Genomic DNA, 22616 nt, shown 5'->3' with positions numbered 1-22616 from the left:
CTACTATTCATGATATTACTCCTGTTCAGTTTCCATAGATTTGACATTTTAATATTGAAAGCTAGTTAAGTTGAGTTATTTTGTCAAGTAGAAGTTTTGACAGATGGGCAATTCATAGGTTTCCAACAAAACTTGAATTGATATTTCTATAGAATCATTTGTCTGGTTAGACAGCTCAGTGTGTGCTTTATACGGCAAAACAACATCAATAAAAATGTTTAAAGCAGAGCTAAATTCTGAATTTTTTTTTTTAGTAAACAGTATTTTAAAAACACTTTTTCTTGCAATCGTAGCTGAAGACATATAATTTTACTCTCTTACAACTCATTTGTCTACCTCAGAGTTAGAGTATAATAACTGTATTAGGCATGGAACTAGAAGTACAAATGACGAAAACTATCTCAAAACAAAGAAGGGTGAGTTATTGAATGACACAATTAAAATGCAGAGTGTTCATATTTCATGAAATAAAGAAATAAATGAATAAAATTAAACATTTAATCCATTCCCAATATAAAAATTACAAAATTGTAATGTGAAGTAAAATATAAATGTATTCACTATAACTATTAAATATATATACCATCCTATTAGAAATTAAAATTAGAAAACAAAATTAACAAAACTAAAGTACTATTTAGAATAAACATCTCATTAAGAGTATAACAAATTAATCAATCATAAAATTTTTTAAATATCATTTGATCATATATAAAATTCAGTCTTATTAAACAAAGAAGCTGTAAATATATTTTCAAGCAGAAGTGTCCACTCATTCAGAATCTACATTACTTCAACTATCTCCTTCTGTCTATTTTATCTTTGTTTTTTTGTTGTTTTTTTTTTGATAACTTGGAGGAAAACTTTTGGAACAATTTTTTTTTTTATTTTAAGAAATATGAATGCAACATCTTATTGACAGCAACTTGAGTTTACTGTCAAAGAATATGTTTCTTGTTTGTCCTCCCTTTCTTTTTGTTCCTTGTGTAAAGCTAAAGATTACCAGTTTCAATTTCAATATATCATCATTTATTCCAGTTCTTCAGATAGACTGTGAATCAGAGTAGAATTTATTTTTCTAACAGGAACATTGCTTTGTTGGCTGCCCTTTTTTTTCTTCTTGAGGATTACAGGCATATAAAAAAAATGCTTTCTAAGAATATGTGCACCTCTATTTAATTCAAAATTTTAAGGCAACATATAATTGTCTGGGTCCATTACAAGATAAAGAATTCAAAGTTCAAAAAAATCTTAACATTAGCTTAACGGTACTTTATCAATGAAAACAAAAAAAATCAGCATATTAAAAGTGCTAAACTAATGCTGGACTATCTGAGTATCCAACAGTGGGAATGTGATCAATCACCAAAGGGAAGTGAAAGGTCTTCTAGATGACCAATGCCAGGATCCTCAGGACTCCCAATTTCTCATTTCCACTTCTTTCTGGGGAGGGGGAGGAGAGGAGGATGGGAGGGTGATTCTCTTGTCCCAAAGTGACTTTCCCATAAGCCAGGGGACTGCCTGCCTACACCTCTACACACATCCAGCCATCTTTGTGACCAGTAGGGAAATAAGTCTTCTCTCCCAGATTCAATGAAAACAAATCTTGCTGAAGAACTTTTAGTATCCCAAAACCAGTCACTATGAGGTACTTTGGAGTGAGGTACTGTGATTGGTCCAGCGTGTGTTAGGTAAACATCCTTCAGCCAATCACAGACCAAATAGAGAGAGTCATGTACAGAGATAGTTGCTCCTATTTGGATCTCAAGGATAAAATGGGAAGTGAAGCAAGTGTCCACCCAAAAGCAAGGGACAGGTCTCAAGGAAAGGAGGAATGCAGGAGACATACAACATAGGTCTGTTACATGTGACTTTAATAGGAATGTTTTCATTCAAAAGATTCTGGTGCCTCAGAATCAAGACCTACATGTTCCTCTGTTTTTATGTTAATTTTGGGAAGATGTAGGAAGATTGGGTTGAAACTAGAAATATGTCTAAGATGATTTATTATTTTTTAAATGACTATATTTCATTATCTCAAACACTGAACAATGTAGACTTACAAGTCTCATATACAACATCTTTTTGAGATTGTAAAGGATTATCTCTGAGGTAAGACTTATTCATGAAATGGGTTCATCAGTGAGTGTTCAAACTGATATTGCTATAAAGCGAGCTGGATGCAGAAGAAACATTAGTTACTATGACAGTTTAAATAAATGACATAGATAGACAAGGGTTAAAACTGATGATTATGGGTTAATAAGGTGGAATAGAAATGGAGACAACAGATTGGTGTTGTATTAAACAGAGTCCCTCTCTAAGAAACTATTATTTTAGTAAAAGGAACAAATCAGAGACATGTAAAAAATTATTTAGGCTACTGAAAAGCTCTTTGAAAAAGACAAAATAAGCAAATGTGATAGAGTGACTTGATGAGGGCTGTCAAGGAAGATGTCTGTAAGTCATGGACATATGAGCTAAGATGTGAGTGATGAGATGGAAAGCCTAGAGATCAGCACTTCAAGCAAAAGGAGCGGTGACAACAAGACCCCATATTGGGAATGAGTTTGAAGTGTCTGAACATCAATGACAAAGTCAATGTGTTTCAAGTTTAGCGGACAGGTAGAGAATGCTGGCATATTTGTTAGGCCAGAGAGACAGGCAGGGGGGCCAGTTACGCAGTGTCTCACTGGCCAGAGTAACAAATTAGGTTTTGAGTCCAAACTGTAAGATGATAATAAAAAAGATCAGTGGATTTGGCACATAAGTAATATTGTTGCTGTCAATCCCGTCTTGGAGGTAAAAGCTAGACTTCAGTAGGCCCCAAAGTCAACATGAAGGAGACACACTACAGGGCATCATCAAGAGTCTCCCAGTGTACCTAGCTCCTAATGGAGAATACTGCCATGTACGTTCTTCTAGCAGAAATAACTGAAGCCCTCTTGGGTCAATTCCTGATGAATCACTCAAGTTGTCAACCATGTTTACCCAGGACCCATTCATGTTCACCTCCAAGGCAATGCTATGTCTATTGCGATCACTGGGAAATCTGATGCCCCCAGAGACTTTATGGAGATAGATTATTTCTATGCCTAAATCTTAATGTTCAAAATTAACCCTAATATTATTAGGGCCAGGATTAGAAGGCTAAAAGTTGGGTCTTGTCTGGAGAACACATGGGAATCATCCTTGATTTTATAAATCCTGATGTAAATCTATTTTTAATGATACATTTTTAAACTACCAAATGGAATGTAAGAGATTTTTAAAAATCTGATGAATTCAGGAGTCTGCACAGGTCCATTCCAGTTGATACATTTTTCTACCACTGAATTTTCATATAATTTCATAAATTGTCTATTAACTCATCTTACACAGTTTGAGATCCAGTTTGCCAACAAACATCCAAATTCTTGGCACAGTTTGCAGCTAGTGATGATGTGGATGTTCTTAGGACAACTGGTAGACTCATTCTGCTTTTGTTTATTCAAGCCCATTACCCACAATCTCATGGAAGAACCTAAAAAAGTTCCTCTTCCTGTAGGATATAGTGCTGTTTAGGAAAAGTATCTTTTTTCCTTACTCCAGAATAGTATTTTCCAGGAGCACTACACCCACACATTGGACTCACACATTGTTTTCACTTTGGCAGTCATTTAACTACCAACTTCTTGGAAATCAGTAGGACATTAATCTCCTACGTACAAGCTACTTGCCTGCCAAAAAAACTACGAAAATTGATGCTGTGAGTTTGCTGCAGCTGATTTCTACTTAGGATATGACACACATGTGCTTATTACTATAAGTGAATTTTCAGAAAGAGAAAACTCCCCGGATTGTGACGCCTACCTCCTCACTGCTAACTATTTAAAAATAAGATCATAAGGGGTTACCAAGACTTGCCCCAAAACATCAATATAAAGCAATACTGAAAGGATTTATCTTGAATAGCTGGTTGGCCACACCAGTCAGGTCATGTTTATTGAATAATTGGGTGCCTTGAGGCAGCAGTCCCCAACATTTTTGGCATCAGGGACCAGTTTCATGGAAAACAGTTTTTCCATGGACTGGGGGGGGTGGGGGCTCAAGAGGATACAAGCATATTACAATTTATTGTGTACTTTATTTCTATTCTTATTACATAACAATATCTCATAAAATAATTGCACAACTCACCACAAAGCAGATCAGGGGGAACCCTGAGCTGGTTTTCCTGCAACTAGACAGTCCCATCTGGGGATGTTGGGAGACAGCACTAGCATCATCGCCTGAGCTCCACTTCAGATCATCAGGTGTTAGATTCTCATAAGGAGTACAAGTTGGGCAGGCTACTCCCCGATATATATCTCCAGCCCAGGCCTCTCTGACAAGCTCCAGAGTTGGGTCTTACAAACATCTCTGGTTGAGTGTCTAATAGACATCTCACATCATACATATCACACACACACACACACACACACACACACGAAATGAAAGAAGATTTTGACAGAAAATAATTTACTGAACATGATGTCCCTATGGTGGCTGGCAGGGCTCTATGAGGAATTAGAGCCTGGAGCAGTGAGTGCTTACAGGAAAATGGAGGCTAAACATCTCCTCACTCAACTTCTGCCCCCACACTCAATTCCTAGACATTGCCCACATTTCTTTACTCCTCTTTGAAGTAAATCCCTCAAAGAACGTTCTATACTCATTATGTGTGACTACTCTTTTTCCATTACCTCTTAAGCTTTCTGTGCAACAAGATGGTTCATGTCGATGACAGCATATTGCTCACCCAATAGTCAGTTTTCAGTTCTTGTCTTACCTGACCTCTCAGCAGCATTCATCCACCTGACCATTGCCTCTTCCTTGATACACTTTCTTCACCTCTTGTGAAGGACATCAAATACTCCCACCTCACTTGTTGTTCTTTCCCATCCCCTAGGGCAGGCTACTTTTTTCCTCTCATTCCTTTAAAGTTAGAGCTCAGCCCTTGTCTTCTATACTCTATCTGTACTCACTCCTTTGTTTACATCACCTAGTCCCACAAATCTATGTGTTATCTGTACACAGGCACCTCCCTGGTATATATCTCCAGCCCAGACCCCTCTCATGAGCTCCAGAGTTGGGCCTTAGGAACATCTCCTGTTAGCTGTCTAATAGACATCCCAGATATCAAGTCAAAAATAGAACCATCTTTCTCTCCGGATTTGTTCCATCTGCTACCTTTCCCACCCTCCTTGAAGGAAACCTCATCTTTCCAATTACTTAAGTCAAAAACCTTTAAGTCTTCTCTTTTTCTCCACCCCCACTCAATGTTCAATCTGTCAGGAGCTCCTGTTGGTTCTAATTTTTAAAGATACTCAGAATCAGCTATTTATCACCATGTCCTCTGCTACCATACTGACTCTAGTCGCCCAAATCTCTCACTTGGGTTACCTCAAGGGCACCCTGACTAGTCTTCGCGTTCCTACCCTTGCCCTCCTATAATCTATTCTTAATACAATAGCCAGAGTGATCCCTTTCTATCAGATAACATCATGCATCTGCTCAAAACCATTCAAGGGTTTCCCATGTCATTCTAACTAAAACTCAGAATTCGACACGGGCCCACAAGGCCTTCCATGATTTCCAGCCCTCACACTCCCCCATTTCCCACCATCTCTTGCCTCTCCTTCAACTCAGCCTCACTGGCTTCCTTTTTGTCCACAAACAGAAAGCATAGTCCTACTAAGTGTTTTTGCTACAACTGCTCCCTCTGAATGGAATGGCTTTCTCCATGTCTACCTGGAAAACTCTCTCACTTTCTTTGAATCTTTGCTAAACTGTCACTTTTCAGTGAGGTTTACCTGATCACTCTATTTAGTACCAAAATATATCCCAATTCTAAATTTTGAAAACCTTTACTGTTCTTTACTTTCTTTCTTTCTTTTTTCATAGCACTTACCACCTCCCCAAATCCTATATGATTTACTTATTTATGATGGTTTAATAACGCAGATGATAGAATATAAACTCTTTGAGGCAGGGTTCGCTGTCTGTTCACTACTCTATTCTTAGCCTCTAAAACGGTACCTAGCATGTAGTAGGTACTCAGTAAATACGCACTGAATAACTAAATGGTAGAAAAGCCATCAGACAAGCATTTTGAAAGAAAATAACAGGGCTTAGTAATATGGAAATAAATATTAGTCAAACATGATTACAAAAGCAAAAAACTTGAGTAGACATTTCTCCTGAAAAAATGTACAAATGGCCAATAAGCACATGAAAAGATGCTGAGCATCATTAGCAATGAGGGAAATGCAAACTAATATTATGATCTGATTCCATTTCTTACCCCCTAGCATGCCTATTGTCAAGCAATGGACAGTAGCAAGGGTTGATGAAGATATGGAGAGATAGAAAGGCTCATCCTTTGCTAGTGGGAGTGTAAAATGGTGCAGACATTTTGCAAAATGGTCTGGCAGTTCTCTGAAAAACCAAACAGCGCTACCACGTGACCTAGTAACTCAAGTCTTACAGACAACTGAAAACATGCTCACACCAAAACTTGTTCATGAATGTTCATAGCAGCATTATTCCTAATATCCTCAAAGTGAAGACAACTCAGATGCCCATGAGTTGAACAGATCACCAAAATGTTGTTAGAGCCATACAATGGGATATCATTCAGTCATAAGCAGGAATGACCTACGATATATGCTCCAGCACAGATAAATCTTTAAATCATTATGCTAAGTGAAAGGAGGTAGGCACAAAGGGCACATATCCTATGACTCTGTTTATGTGAAATGTGTACAACAGGCAAGTCCACAGAGGCAGAAAGTAAATCAGAGGCTTTCAGGGCTGGGCTAGGGAAAAAGGAGAAATCACTGCTAAAAGGTAAGGGGTTTCTTTTTGGAGTGATGAAAATATTTTGGAATTAGTGCTGATGATTGTACAACTTTGCAAATATGCTAAAAGCAACTGAATTGTACATCTTCAAATGGTAACTTTTATGGTATAGGACTTATATCTTTATGTCTAACTTATAATCTTTATGTCTAACGTTTTAACGACAAGGTTTTGAACCTCTCCATGGTTTTCCGTGAGCAAGACCAGCAGCCTGGGTGAGATTTACTACCACATAGGACCAGAACTGTCTTTGAGTTTCACAGAAGTCAATTGATTAGGAAATCATCAAGGAGTAAATATTTCTTACTGAAATCTGAAGTTGGACACGTTTTTCTGGGAGTAAACTTTAGGAGGAAGTTACAATTAAATCCTTATATTAGGGACTCTCGAGTAATAGAATAATGCTGTCTTTGTGTTTTTTTGCCCAGACACAGAAACATTCTTCTTCAAAAGGATGTTTCTTCTATTGATCAACTCTAAAAGATAAGGGAATAAAATAAAATCGCAACTAACTCCATCAAAGGATGTTTGCCAAAATAGTACAGCCCAGACACACTGTTTCCAGATGATCTAATTGTATACAGTAATGGAGCTTGTAAAGCCAAGAGACATGAGAATCACGTTCCCTTTGACTAACTTACTCAAATACCAGATGTCTCAGCCAAATTAGAGGGCAGTCTAAATTCTGACTTCGATTTATTGATTGAATAAATGGCCATATGTTTTTGATATTAAACATGTAGGTAGCAAAGTTAATATGCCGTCACGAGAATTTAAGGGCTTGATTTAGACATCTGTCTAATCAGATAGCCATTGTACTCCCAACCTGGGCTGAACTCCAGAGATACCAACAGATGAAGGTAAAAGGTTTTTCAAATTCAACAAAGAACTCTGAATCTTATTCAGACAAGTAGTTGAGAGCCTAACATTTGCACAGTGAGACATGAAAGTCATAATTGGGGTGTAAAAACCCTATATGCAGGTGTTTTATATTGACTGCCTCTACCCTGAAGCATTTCAATAGAATCTCTGTAAAACACGTAATTTGGTATAGAGATGCATCCTGATGAACTAGCTCCAGAATGTACCCCCTCAAGCAGATGGCCCACTTGGAGTCAGGTCATGTTGGTGCCAGATTCTACAGATACTACAGTGCTGTTCCCTGCAAATGTTTACTGAATGAATAAATGATTTAATGAATTTATACTATCAAGATAAGATGGGGTCAATGCTTTTCTCATACAATTTCACTAAGACTGTCATGTGCTATGCAATGAGTCAAACCAATCTCAGATGAAAAAAATTTTTTTTTGATTTTTTTGTATAACTTCATATACTTGGTTTTTTACCAATGTATCTTCTCCACTGTTTTATAAGTTCTAATGATGTTATTCACCTCTGCATCCACCCAATGCCTAACCCAGTACAAGGTCCATAAGCAGATACTCAAAAAACAAAAAGGGAAGTGGAATACTAAAATAGAACCAGTTGGGGGTGCATTTTAAATTTCAGGATTTTTATGCAGAATATGTGTGAAAGGATAAAGGCAGGTCAGTGTCATAGACACTCCACTCCAGAAACTAAAAGGGAACAGTCACTCCCCCTCCCCTCCCTCTGGCAGTGCAGTCCAATCCTGGCCAGACAGACTTTCCTCTCAAGGACTTTGATTTGGGGAAATGACTCAAAGGTGCAGGGCTACTTAGAGTCTATCTGAGGCATCAGTGGCAGGATTGCAAATTTGCAGCACAGCAAAAATCCACAGACAGTGGTAACAGAAGAGCTTCCTGAGCAGCCCAATTCCATAGCAGGAGGTTGGCCTCATCTTGTCCAAAATCATCATTCCTGCTCCAGCCTGGCTCTCAAACTTCTGTCAACATATAAGCCACTCAAATAAACAGAAGAGTAAACTTGAAGGCAACCAAAAAGTCCAAAAAATGCTAGTCCTCATTTCCTGGGAAGACGTATCACTGATTACACACTCACCTATTAACTCAAATAATGGTTATGGTTTTCCAATTACACCTCTAGCTCAGATTTGCCTAGCCCTTCTGAATAAAGTCATCTAAAATGAAAACATCTGCATATCTATTTAGATTTTAAATATCTAAAATAGCAAAGCTTTGTTTTCCCACTATGCTGAGAAAATGGAGTCAAAACTCTTTTTAATCCAATATGTACACAATAACCAAAGGTGGAAAGAACCCAAATGTATGAGTAGATAAATAAAATGTGCCACATCCATTCGATGGCATATAATTCAGTCATAAATGGAAATGAAGAACTGACACATACTACAACACAGATAATTGAACACATTATGCTAAGCGAAAGAAACCATACCAAAAAAGGCATATGTTGTACATTTCCATATATATTGCAATATCTGGAATAGGCAAATTCACAGAAATAGAAAGCAGATTAGTGGTTGCCTCAGTCGTGGGGGTAGGTGAAATGGAAAGTGACTGCCTAACAAGTACATAGTTTCCTTTTAGGGTAATGAAAATGTTCTGGGACTGGATAGTGGTGATGGTTGCACAACATCGTGAATAAACTAAATGCCATTGAATGACACACTTTGAAATGATTAAGATGGTGAATTTTGTTCACAATAAAAATTTCAAGGTTGGACACAGTGGCTCACACCTGTAATCTCAGTACTTTAGGAAGCCGAGATGAGAGAATTGCTTGAGCCCAGGAGTTTGAGACCAGCTTGAGCAGCATAGCAATACTTCATCTCTACAAATAATAATAATAGTAATAATAATAAAATAATTCAACCAGATATGGGGGTGCCTGTCCTGTAGTCAAGACCTCCACTCAAAAAAAAAAAAAAATCAGTAGGCAAAAAATTAGAAAAAATATCAAGAAGCATATGTGAACGCAGATGCCCTTCTATTTACTGTATAACAGTTACACTCCAGGTGGCTTGACCAAAGAACTCTCTGGCTGTAAAATCTTTGTTGTCCCAGCTTACTCTTAGAATGCTCAGCAGTTTGTTTATCATTATGTAAGCAAATTTTCATATGAAGAAATAACCTTGGGTCTTGGTGAGAAGAAAGATAAAAATAAGCACATTCCAAAGGATTTTTACTCGTCTTGATCACAATCATGCCCCATTTTATTTAGAATCAATTAGAAAGTTGTGAAAACGAGGTATCACTAAACAGATCTTGGCAAATACATTTTTTCCAGTCTGGCGATGTTGAGAGTGATTGTATTACAGATTAGCATTGATTACTCAACTTTCTAAAGATGTAGGTCTCTACATGAGAGCCATCAGCTCAAGATGCCAGGAGCTGAGTAATTTCAAAGTGGGATGACAAAACTGTGCTGGTGATTCATGAGTGTAAACTTGTTTCAGGTTTGCTCAATAGATCCTGGGAAATAGCATTTGCTCAATTTTTTATTCTAGAAATGTAGAACTCCTCTAATTTCTACATTTCCCCCAACCCCCTCCCCCCCCACACACGTTATAAGACCTTGCATATTACTGCTTCTGACCCCAGTGGAACTGAAAAAGACTTCCACACAACACAGTAAGTGTTAAACTTTCAAAGTATCTATTTCAGTATGTTTGTATCAAAGCTAGAGTAAATCTTTCTGTTCTACTAAGAAGCAAAAATAGTGAACTCATTCTGGATTTACAATTCCTGTCTTACTTGTAGTAAACAAATACCAGCAACTTCAACTTCTATGTCTCAACCTATTTTTTTAATGTTGTTTACAAAGAGATTTTCAATAAATAAAGTGCAAGAGTTTTCCATCCAGGTTCCTCTGAATGCTTTTATAAATGATGAAAGTATTGCATCTCCACATTACTTAAAATACAATTGCTTTTAGAGGCTTCACCTAAGTGGGTTTCCAGAGCCTCCTCCTCAGAACAGGTGCCTGTAATTAAAGGCGGTCCCTCACCCAGTTCATTTTCCAGGCCTTGGAGGGCTCTTTGAGAGCCCTGAATTTCCATGTATTCACGAGGAAGATATTACCGCCAAGCTCCATGAAGCCCTCTGAGAAAGTCATCGGTGCTACAAACTACTGACCTTACCCTAAACCCATCTGCCTGCAGGCCAGCTGACTCAGTGTCTCCTGCCAACCATCTGCACACACGTGGTGCTCTGTGGCAGCTCTGTGAACGGTCAGGAAGGAAGAGGAGTTCACGTTTCCAGAAAGGGTCACTGGGGAAAGACAAGACGGGGAGACCCTAATTAAAAACATTCCTTTCTCATGAAAACAAATGATTACTCTTCATGCTTTTGCTTCTTTGGCATACATTCATCTGTGCTGATTTAATTAAGAACCATTTGACGAGTACCCACTCTGTGCAAGTCACTGCTCTCATTGTGATGGCGGAGTTAAAAAAATGAATTAGAAGTGTTCTCTCCCCACAAGGAAATTTAGACATTAGAGCAAGAGACAGTTCTTTGCTTTTCTCTCTGACTTAGAAGACAGCCAGAGGCAGGCCTTCCTGTGAGTTTACCCAGGGATTCGCGTGACTGCAAGGAGAGAGCTGTAACTCCATCCATGTCATTTCCTTTCGAGAGAGCATGTGAGAATGCAAGTGTGTGAGAGCAATGCTAATTCAGGATTAATGTAGAAAATGTGTTCGTTCCTAGTCATACTTAATCAGCCTCAGACTGTCTCAGAAATGCTGTGCAATTGCTCACGACACACATGAGAATCAGGCTTTTGCTGGCCAGTGATACACAGGACTGAAATCAGAGACACATGAACAAATGGAGTGGTGAATGTGGGAAGAGGGAATTAATGAAAGCCAGGATGGCCAACTGCAGCCCTGGAGGTGCTGGTGGTAGAAGCCCTTGGGTCCCATCCATGTAGAAGTCCCCTTTGGATCTGGAGAAAGAGTACAGGAAAGACAGAGGGCCACTCTCACATGCCATTCCAGGAGGCGTAGACTATGAAAGAATAGTAGAATATTGACGATGACTGAGGTCGGGTGATGATAAAATGTTTTCAATCCTAGTCCATCAATTATATGACTACACAAACTTGTACCCAAATGTCTTTTGCATATCATATAAACATTTCAAACAGGGAAGTAACTTTGCGGGGAGGAAAGAAATTTTTTGGGAGTCGAAAACACCACACATGAATCTCCACCATCAGCTTTTATAACCGTGAAACCAAATAGATAGACTTGGTTCATGAAATCCGTGAAGGGCCTGAGGATTCATTCAGCATCCATGGCTGGCAGGCATCAGCGCAGGACAGATGGCGGGAATGGGCAGCTCACCGCAGTCCCACTCATCCGAACCATCGGAGCAGTTGGCTTCCCCATCACACCACAGGCTGCGAGACATGCACATGTGGTTCACACACTCCAGCTCATCGTCATGGCAAAACGCTGGCATGGGGAACAAGAAGCGAGAAGGGAAACATTTTGGAAATAAATATGATTATCACGAACATGCACGTTCTCATTTGCCAGCAGGGGTGTGGGAAGAAGAAAATAGGTGGGCACTGAGACCTTCCACCAGGTATTGAGGCAGAATAGCTGAATCTGTCATATTTCATTTATCAGGTGTCAACCTGCATGGAGAGCATCGCAATAGAATGACCACCTCCACATGGCAAAGTCTCTAACAAGCAGATGGAAAAAGCAGTTCCACAGCAGCAGAAATACCAAGCATTAGAGAACAGGGTTACAGTCTGTGTTTTAACCCAAAGGAAACAAGCTATGTCCACACTGATGGATCGTGATTCTTTTTAAAACCCTGTTATTAAATGATCTCCAAGTCATACATTATTCTCTCTTGGGTTTTTAAAAAATTATAGTAAACGTCCTGGATGGCCAACTTAGCATCCACTCTCTTCCTTGCTCCTTTGTAAGGAGAATCTGATTTTGTTCAGGCCCATACACCTGCCAGTCCACAGCACTAAGGGAAGCACCATGTCTGTTTAAGCTGGGCATGTTGCTTTTCTAATGGCAGTCGTTCTTTTCCTGAGTACAATTAGTGATTTGGGAGTCAGCCTGTGATTCGAGATCAGGGCTTTGGCCTGTGAGTTTGTGGGTTGTGCTTTGCAAGACAGCTCATGCCCAAACTCTGCCTGTGATGCCACATGCCCCAGCCTGGGACAGGAGCACCTTAGAGGGAACAGCACCTCTTTCTAAACTGTTCTGCCTGCATGGGGCTTCTTTTTGCAATTCAGCTGTTTGTAGGAAGTGTCTTTTCTAATTTACGCAAAGGCTCCTGATGGTTAGCTGTGACTTTGCCTGACTGACCTGAGCGAATACTTAATCAATGTCTTAAGGATGAGGGCAAGGGTCTCTCTTCTTCTCTTCTCCCCCCTGCATATGACCAAGGAAGCATGGCACCATGGCGCTCCTGGCAATGCCATCTTTTGACCATGAGGTCAAGCTGAGCTGAAATAAGCAAGAACGATGCTAAACCCCACATGCAGCTTCAAGATTCCACCTCACTATTGACTCTTCATATGATAATGCAAAACATATGTGACACATATGATAAGAAAAGATAAATGTCTTGTTTGTCACTTTGATTTGGGCATTCTGTTACTTGCAGGTAAAACATCTTAAGGGACCTTCTTTTGTTTTTCTGGTTCTAAAAGTAATGACCATTCATTCAAAACACGTAGAAAAGATAGAAAAGCACAAAAATTGTATAACTCTGCCACCCATAGATTAAAATTGTAAACTTTGAGTTGTGAATTTCTTATTTTTTTCTATATGGGGCATATATCCTTTCAAAACTTGGGATAGTACACATAATACCCCATATTATGTTTTATTTGACTAATGATATATAAAGAACCCAGAATAAATTATGCTTCTATAATTTGGTTCTAATATCTGCATATTATTTTACTTTATGGTTGTAGTTTATGTTTCCTATTTAGAATATTTGGGATGTTTTAATATCCCCTGTCATAAATAATACTAGAATAACATCATAGTATATATATTTTACACACATTTAATTGTCTTCTTAGCATATATCTTTACAAGTAGAGTTTTGATTGAAAGTTTGAACACACAAATTTTTTGATACATATTTATACATTTTTAGCTTATATTCCAAATGAGAGGTAATTGGTATTTAAAATAAAAATGTTGGCTGGGCACAGTGGCTCACACATGTAATCCTAGCACTTTGGGAGGCCAAGATGTGAAGATTGCTTCAGCCCAGGAGTTCAAGACCAGCCTGGGCAACATAGTGAGACCTCATCTCTACAAAAAAAAAAAGAAAGAAAGAAAAGCAGGGCATGGTGGCATGCACCTATAGTCCCAGCTAGTCAAATGGCTGAGGAGTGAGGATCATCTGTGCCCAGGAGGTCGAGGCTGCAGTGAGCCATGAGCCTGCCACTGCACTCCAGCCTAGATGAGTGAGTGAGACCCTGACTCAAAAAATAATAAAATTAAATTAAAATGTTGTGCTGGCAACATTTTAAGTTCACATAAGCACTTACAGCAGTTTTTTTCATCCATGCCATCAGGGCAGTCAGGGAAGCCATCACAGATCACTGTGTGCTTCAAACATTGCTTGTTGGAGGGACATTCCCAAAGGTCTCTCTCCTTACAACCTGGAGACGGAAGAAAAGGTGATTTGCAATAGCCATGGAGTTAAAAATAACAATGAGTTTGATCAAGCAATGTGGGAAAACTGCAGTATAACTGCTGACTTCTTTTTTCTTAATGAGCTCTGACTCCTATACACCATAGACGACGCAATTTTGAAAGTAGAAACACCCAATCATCTCCATATTATGATATAAATAGTACAGCTCGCCTAACAGATGAAAAATGACATATGGGAAATGAGAGGAAAAATGGAAGAGCGAGCATTCATTCTCATTCATCTTTAGCTGTTCCTATTGCTGTGCTGAGTCAATTTGCCAACACATAAGATATATCTGTAAAATGATGAGTTGTGCTTTTAAGCAAATATGCCAATACCTAGTGATCTAAATGTGTATTATCATATCATAAAGTGCAATTTCACTCAGCAATCTAAGAGGCCATCTGTATGTCTGGCAAGAGAGGCTCTTCTCTTCCTGTTCCAAATACCTACAAAACCAGCATAAGAGCTAGGTGCAAAAGCCGTTACCTTCATGCTACTCAGAGATCTGAAGCTGGAAACTTTGTCCATTGATCCCAGAAAGAAATATAATTTGTACAGCATCAGAGCAGGAAGTCCATCACTCATTTGGTAGTTTGCCCGTGGAATAGCAAGCACCTGTGATATACTTAGTAAATGTCATTGGGGTCAAGTGTAGTGCATGTGTGATGTACGTCTGCGAAAGCTTGCCACAATCCAGTTGTCACTGCAGTCAGACCCTTGTCCCTGACTAGGCTGTGAGGTGCACAGAGGAAGAAAGCTTGTGGCCTCCAACCTCATAGCACTGTGGCAGGGCCTCCACACATGTGACTTTTAAGTGAAACTTCACTTCATGGAAGGAACAAGATGTCTCTGTCTCCCAGGAAAAGATAATCTATTTTAAGGTGAGTAAAATGCAAAGCAGTGACCAAATAAGATGTTTCTTTTTTAAAATGTTACTTTACTTTTTTTATTTACCTGTATTGAAAAAAATGCTATTTTTTATCTGACCTAGTACAAATAATTCAAAGACATTTTGTAGTTGATTGATTCAGGTTTCTTGGAATCCACTATGAGAACAAATATCTGCTTTTTTCAAAATTCTCACTAAAAACAACTATCAAAATAAGTCACCAGAAAAGACATTTTTATTGGAGCTAAAATTAGCTTTGATGTATTTCATCATCCAAAAATACAGGAAATAATGAGTGTTTCACTGGCTTTTCATCTGAGCTGATCATAGGCCCAGGGACATCTATTACAGGAACTCACAGGGAATATTATCTGGAGTTTTCAGCAAATGGAGGATACAGACAGCATCTAGAATGTTCTGACAATGAGAGTCTTGAGATTAGAGATGGAGCTTAAAATTGGGTCTCTGTAATCCAGCTCTGGCAAGATGGTCTGCTCCTTCCATGAGAGGGCAAACGGATCCAAGAAAGAGGGCTAAGCCAGGCATGGTGGCTCACACCTGTATTCTCAGCACTTTGAGAGGCTGTGGCAGGAGGATTGCTTGAGCCCAGGAGTCAGAGACCAGGCTGGGCAACATAGCAAGACCTTGTCTATACAAAAAGTCAGAAAATTAGACGGACCTTGTGGTGCAGTCCTGTAGTCCTAGCTACTCAGGAGTCTGAGGTGGAAGATCAAGTAGCTGGAACCTCAGACACATGCCACCATGCCTGACTAATTTTTTGATTTATTGTAGAGACAAAGTCTCACCAAGTTGCCCAAGCTGGTCTTTAACCCCTGGGCTTAGGCAATTCTCTTGCCTCTGACTCCCAAAGTGCTGGGATTATAGGTGTGAGCCACCGTGCCCAGCCTTGTATCATTATGTTTCAAATGTATGTTCTAGAAGGAAAAAGGTGTGACTCCATGAAGCAGGGTATGAGTGGGATAGAATATTGACAGCAGCCGTAGGTCATGAAACCAAATCATCATTGACATCAAAATAACAACCTCCAACCTCTCCAGCACGGAGATAAGAGCATCGTCCTCTGATTGAGTGTGCCCAAAAAGTGACCAACTCATCCCAGTTAGCCTGGGATCTAACCATAGTTTGGACATTAAGTGTTCCTTGTCCCAAGAAACCCCACTGACCCCAGGCAAATCAGGATGAATGATCACACTAAATATTTCACATACTAGATCTCATTTTAACAAAAGCTCTGTGAGGCAGGCTTCTCTCCCAGAGCCAGACCCATTTAACCCAGATGCCTTGTTTATTTACCAAAATAAGTTACCCTCGTAAGTCAAGTCAGCAAATGGCTTTCAAGCAAATGCTTTTCGTTGTGTAAAGACTTTTTTGTTATGCAGTGAGAAGGTATGAAGTGGTTGCATACATCTTTAGCATGGAGACACTGGTGTTGGGAGTTTATTTATTGTTGTCATTTGCCATTTGGAGTGACAAAGTTGTGCTTTGAATACACCTTGCATTTTGCAGATTTGAAAGAAAGTCAGTGCTATTTGTGGGCTAAAGAGGAGGGAGCGCCAAGTGGAAAAAGCAAACACCTCCGACAGATTCTTCTGTTTGAGTTTAGCAGGGACATGAAGGCCGTGAAGGGGGCTAGGAACCTTTGTTCCAGGTCTGCAGAGAATGCCATCAGGGAAAGCATGGCAAGAAGATGGTTTTGTTGTCTCACAGAGGGCCGCTTTGACCTGAGTGATTCTCCACGTTCAGGGAGACCACTGGGCTTTGATGAAAACAGCTTAAATGCTTTAATCTACAATGATCCACATTGGTCAACCCAAGAATTGGCCAATGGGATGAGCTGTGACCAGTCAACCAGAGTGCCACATTAACATTCCACGGGAAAGTGGAAAATGTTATAAGCGTATGCATCAACCTGAGAGGTTGTTCATCTTCTGGAGCTGAGCTGCATGAGATAAAAAAGATCTCACTCTTCAGGGTGGAGCTGCCTACAAGGAGGAGGGAGACAAGGTGACTCTGGGGTGTTCTTGGCAAAGGCTGGAACAGTCTGGATCCAGCTACCCTGCATGACCCTGGGCGACGGAACCTCTTCCCTCAAAGCACAGTCACTGGGGTTCTGCCTCAGCACCTGACATAGTAGCCGGAACAGAATAACAGCCTCCCACTGGGGTCTAGGCCTGCCATAAGGGGCAGCAATGCCAGCACAGACCCTAAAGCCACCATCTCCTGCTAGAAAGTCCCAGCACCCTACCCAACCCCTGAGCCACCGCCTGCTTTTAGAGTGCCATCCTTGAGGCACGCTCTTCCACACATGGGGGTCTAGTCCTCTGTGAAAGAAGCAGGATAGGGAGCAGAAAAGGTTTTGAGCTGAATGCCTCTGACCCTGGAGGCAGAGAACGTCTATTCCAAACAAACACCATCTCCAGAACGGGACACCACCCTGTCACCTGGTTTTCTATGTGAGCAGGGACTTTGCCCATGATCAGGACAGGACATGCCAACCCGCTCTCCTCTACCATAAATAGTTGTCAGAAACAAGACCCAGCCAGACAGGACTCCTTCCCTTGAGGGAGATGCCTGGGGTGACTTCTGAAGGGGCCCGCCTCAGGCTTCCCACCACCACAGCAGGTGAGTTCCTGGTTATCATCTTCCAAGGACTGAATAGGGTGTCATGAGCATTCCAAGATGTGGGAGGTAACAGGATATTCTCTGTGTTTTATAGGTGAGGCCCAGAGAAGTGAAGAGACTGGACAAAAGGCACACAGCTCCAAGGGCTGAGTCAACATATAAATCTAAGTCTATGTAAACCCATCCCAGGCTTCCCAACCAGGATACTACATGAGAGAGGATGACAGTTTCCCAAGCACAAGAAGAAAGGAGAACATTCCTCCCTTAGCGTGGAAAATCAAACTCTCCTGAGTGATCAGAGAATAGTCCTGGAGATTCATCCCATCAGCACATTCACGGTCTGCACAGGTAAGGACATAACAGCTCTCAGTCTTCTACTGGCTGCAGAGCAGAGTGGTCTCTTCCCCAAGAAAAGAAAGGAAAATAGAGGCTGGTTACTGGGAGTCTAAGAAAGCCAGGTGAGCCCTTTGTGAGATCAATTCTACAAATGGCTATACAAAAGTCTGAAAGGACAGAGAAAAACCTTTTGGAAGACTTTTTGAATCAAGCTGTAAACCCATAATGAATATTAGAGTCAAATCCTTGAATACATCGTAAGGGGATTTTGACTCTGAGGAACGGCTCAGGTGATATTTAAAGGGCTGACTTTATTTGAGCTCAAGAGGAGACCAAAGATAGAGAATGAAGTGATTTTTAATCATCTGAAGATAAACAGAAAAGCACTTACTGACACTGGGCATTTGTATTGCTGTCAGTCTCTCCACATGATGTATATACCCTTTTACTCAGAATAGGGATCAGTTACTTATTACAATGCTGTGTTGTTCATGAAAAAAAGGATTTTATTTTTACAATAGATATAAAGCGCCTGTTCTAGTCGTATTTTCATTCAACTTCCCCTGGAGACTTGTTGCTTGTATCACAGCCACAGAACCACCTGCCCTTGGAGCTGACCAATATTGTGGATGTCAAGTCTAGCCAGAGCTAACTTCGACCCCACACATGAAAGTACACAGTGTGACAGCAACGCTCACAAATAGACACTCCCTCTTATGCTTCCCAGCACTCCTTTCCTTTATGTCATTCTTGTTCTTTCCCTGCCCAGACCTTTGCCTTGCTCCCTGCTGCATGGATATCCATGCTTGGAAAATATTGTGTTGAAAAACATCCATCTGTCAAGTAGCTAGTTTTATAGGCAGCTCCACCTATATAGTGTATATTCAATTACCAATATAGCATCAAGTCCTAGGTTAGTGGAGTACTTCCTAAGATGGTATATTTCCTAGGATAGTGGAGCATTTCTTAGGGTTGGGGAGTACTTTTTAGAATGGTGAGGTACTTCTTAGGATGGTAGAGTACTTCTTGAGGAGGGAGAACTTTCTAGAATGGTTGAGTACTTCCTAGGAGAAGGAGTACTTCTGAGGACAGTGGAGTACTTCTTAGGATGGGGGAATACTTCCTAGGATAGTGGAGAACTTCTTAGGATAGGGGAGTGCTTCCTAGAATGGAGGAGTACTTCCTAGAATAGTGGAGTTCATGTTAGGATGGTGGAGTACTTCCTAAGACATAGGGTACTTCCTAGAATGGAGGAGTACTTTCTAGGATGGAGGAGTATTTCCTAGGATGGGGGAGTACTTCCTAGGACATAGGGGTACTTCCTAGAATAGAGAAGTTACTTCCTAAGATGAAAGAGTATTTCCTAGGATGGTGGGGTACTTTCTAGGATAGTGGAGTATTTCCTAGTATGGTGGAGGAGTACTTCTTAGGGTGAGGGAGTACTTCTTAGAATAAGGCATACTTCTGAGGGTGATGGAGTACTTCTGAGGGTAGTGGAGTGCTTCTTAGGATGGGGAAGAACTTTCTAGATGAGGAGTACTTCTGAGAATGGTGGAGTACTTCTTAGAGTGAGGGAGTACTTCCTGGGATGGGGAGTACTTCCTAGGATGGTGGAGTACTTCTTTGAATGGAGGAATACTTCCTAGGATTGGGGAGTATTTTCTAGGACAAGGGAATACTTCCTAGGATAGGGAATTTACTTCCTAAGATGATGGAGTACTCCCTAGGACAGTGGAGTACTTCCTAGGATGGTGGGGTACTTCCTAGAATGGTGGAATATTTCCTAGGATGATGGAGTACTTTCTGGAATGATGAAGTACTGCCAAGAATGGTGGAGAATTTCTTAGAATGGGGAAGTACTTCCTAGGATGGTGGGGTGCTTCTTAGGGTGGGGGAGTATCTTCTAGAATGGCAGAGTACTTCCTAGAATGGAGGACTACTTCCTAGGATGGTGGAATACTTCCTAGGAAGGTGGAGTATTTCTTAGGATGAAGAAGTACTTCCTAGGATGGCAGTATACTTCCTAGTATGGTGGAGTACTTTCTGAAATGATAGAGTCCTACCAAGGATGGTGGAGAATTTCTTAGGATGGGGAAGTATTTCCTAGATGGTAGAGTACTTCTTAAGGTGGGAAAGTACTTTCTAGGATAATGGGTTACCTCTTAGGATGATGGAATATTTCTTAGGATAGGGGAGTTCTTCCTAGGATGGTGGAGCAGTTCTTAGGGTGAGGGAGTACTTTCTAGGATGGAGGAGTACTTCCTAGGACAATGGAGTACTTTCTAGGATGGTGGAGTACCTACTAGGTTGGTGGAGTACTTCTGTGCTAACACAGTGCAGACCCTAGTAATCACTACCCTGTCTCTGAGGCTCCCCTCCCATAAATCAAATCTAGAATTTGATTTGTTCAGCTTTTCATAATTCATCCTAACACTTGTTGAGAATGCTTCTATTACCAACAGCATTGTCAACTCTCGTTTACGTTAGCAATCACACAGTCAAAGCAACTTTCACAACAAAAGTTTACCATGAGAGTGGGAGACATTTAAGAACAATTTTACTTGTTGCTAAATTCTAATGTGTGTATTTTTAGAGTGTATTTGTAAACTAAGTGCTCTGGCTACCATGTTTTCCTGTTACAAAAGTGAAAAAGAAACAGGAAGTAAAGACAATTTCTAACACAGTATTGATATTGTAACTGAATTAAACGAGCAATTGTTCTGAAGGGAAACCCAATAGCCTTGTAAGAAGTTCTGAGGAAGTGGCAGATTCAAGACAGTGAATAGTTCATTGTCACATTATTCAGTAAAACCCAAACACTTAAATGTGTTCAATACCACAGAATGGATAGAATAAATCAGAAAGACAGGAAACTTGAGGGAAACTCGGCTTCATTGGAGCTGGTCTTTGCATTACCAGATAGTATCCTATGCACACGTGAAAGCAGAGACACCACTAAGTAGGTGACACAGGAGATAGGAGGCTTCCTATGGGTCCTCTGTTGAGCCTTCAGCAACCTGACTCCCTTCTTTGTAATTTTGTTTTGCTTTGTTTTGCTTTATTTTGTTTTTCAGTAGGAGTATCACTCTGTTGCCCAGATACCTCAACCTGCTGGGCTCGGGCGATCCTTCCACCTCAGTCTTCCAGTAGCTGGAAATACAGGCATAAGCCGCCACACTCAGCTAACTTTTTGATTTATTGTACAGACAAGGTCTCGCCAAGTTGCCCAGGCTGTTCTCGAATCCCTGGGCTCAGGCAATCTTCTTGCCTCAGCCTCCCAAAGTGCTGGAATTACAGGCAAGAGCCACCCTGTTTTCCTTATTTGAAGTGGTGTGTCTTCCCAGAGCACTGGACAAGCCCATTCAAATGTGCGCTTACGTCCCAAAGGGGAACATATGTAAAACTTTCTATCACCAACGTAATGAGAGTTTTCTCATAAATTAATACTGGTGGTACAATTAATAGAATGCCACTGTAATCCCAGCACTTTGGGAGGCCAAGGCGAGTGGATTGCCTGAGCCGGCGGGTTCAAGAACAGCTGGGCAACTTGGCAAGACCTCGTCTCTACAATGAAATAAAAAATTAGCCTGGCATGGTAGCACACACCTGTAGTTCCAACTACTTGGAAGGCTGAGGGGAAGGCTCACCGGAGCACCCAGTGGGTCGACGCTGGGGTAGCCATGAGTGTACCACTACACTCTTGCCCGGGCGACAAGATGAGACTCCAACTGCAAAAAAAGAAAGAATGCCAAATGTATTTCCCACTTTTAACTTTCCTTAACTAGAGCTCTTAACTGTATAGTCAATATTTTGAGTGTTTGATTGAGATTAGACAGTATGTCTATCATTTTGGTATGCCCCTCATTGTGTAATTAAAGTAATGATAAAATCGAATTACTTAAATAGAAACATGAATTTTAGGGTCTATACCATACTATACCTATACCATACTATAGTCCTTTGAATTTCTTTTTTGCAAATTACATTTTTGGTAAGGCTGATTTTTACTCTTGGTAAGGCTGGCTTTTGTTTTGTTTTAACAAAGCTTTTGTATTTTTCAAATATTTAGTCTAGCCAACAGAATATCATGCAACCTCTTTGAACCATCTAAGATAATTAATTTAAAGTTATACTTCAGAATACCAGAACCCATCAAAGTCATAGTTAAGTGAGCAAGTCTAAAATACTCTCAATAAATCACTTATATAATGGATATTCAATGAGTTTTGATTTATTTCTTTACACAAAAATTATAAACAAACCAACAA

At 40.3% G+C, this 22616-nt stretch overlaps 1 protein-coding gene across 2 annotated transcripts in view; it reads right to left on the bottom strand.

The window, feature by feature from the left end:
* CORIN (corin, serine peptidase) overlaps nucleotides 1-22616 on the bottom strand; it is a 245929-nt gene that overhangs the window by 35152 nt on the left and 188161 nt on the right. For both annotated transcript variants that reach the window (XM_008062553.1, XM_008062554.1), the window contains 3 exons: nucleotides 14329-14442; nucleotides 12134-12244; nucleotides 10928-11057 (listed from right to left, as the gene is read on the bottom strand). In XM_008062553.1, coding sequence (XP_008060744.1) covers nucleotides 10928-11057; nucleotides 12134-12244; nucleotides 14329-14442 — 355 coding nt within the window. The remainder of the gene's footprint in view (nucleotides 1-10927; nucleotides 11058-12133; nucleotides 12245-14328; nucleotides 14443-22616) is intronic.

Source organism: Carlito syrichta, unplaced genomic scaffold, assembly GCF_000164805.1.
Source record: "Carlito syrichta isolate Samal-C Ts95f unplaced genomic scaffold, Tarsius_syrichta-2.0.1 Scaffold305745, whole genome shotgun sequence".
Taxonomy (NCBI): domain Eukaryota; kingdom Metazoa; phylum Chordata; class Mammalia; order Primates; family Tarsiidae; genus Carlito; species Carlito syrichta.
The sequence above is the reverse complement of the archived record's forward strand: the minus strand, read 5'-3'. Positions and strand labels throughout refer to the sequence as shown.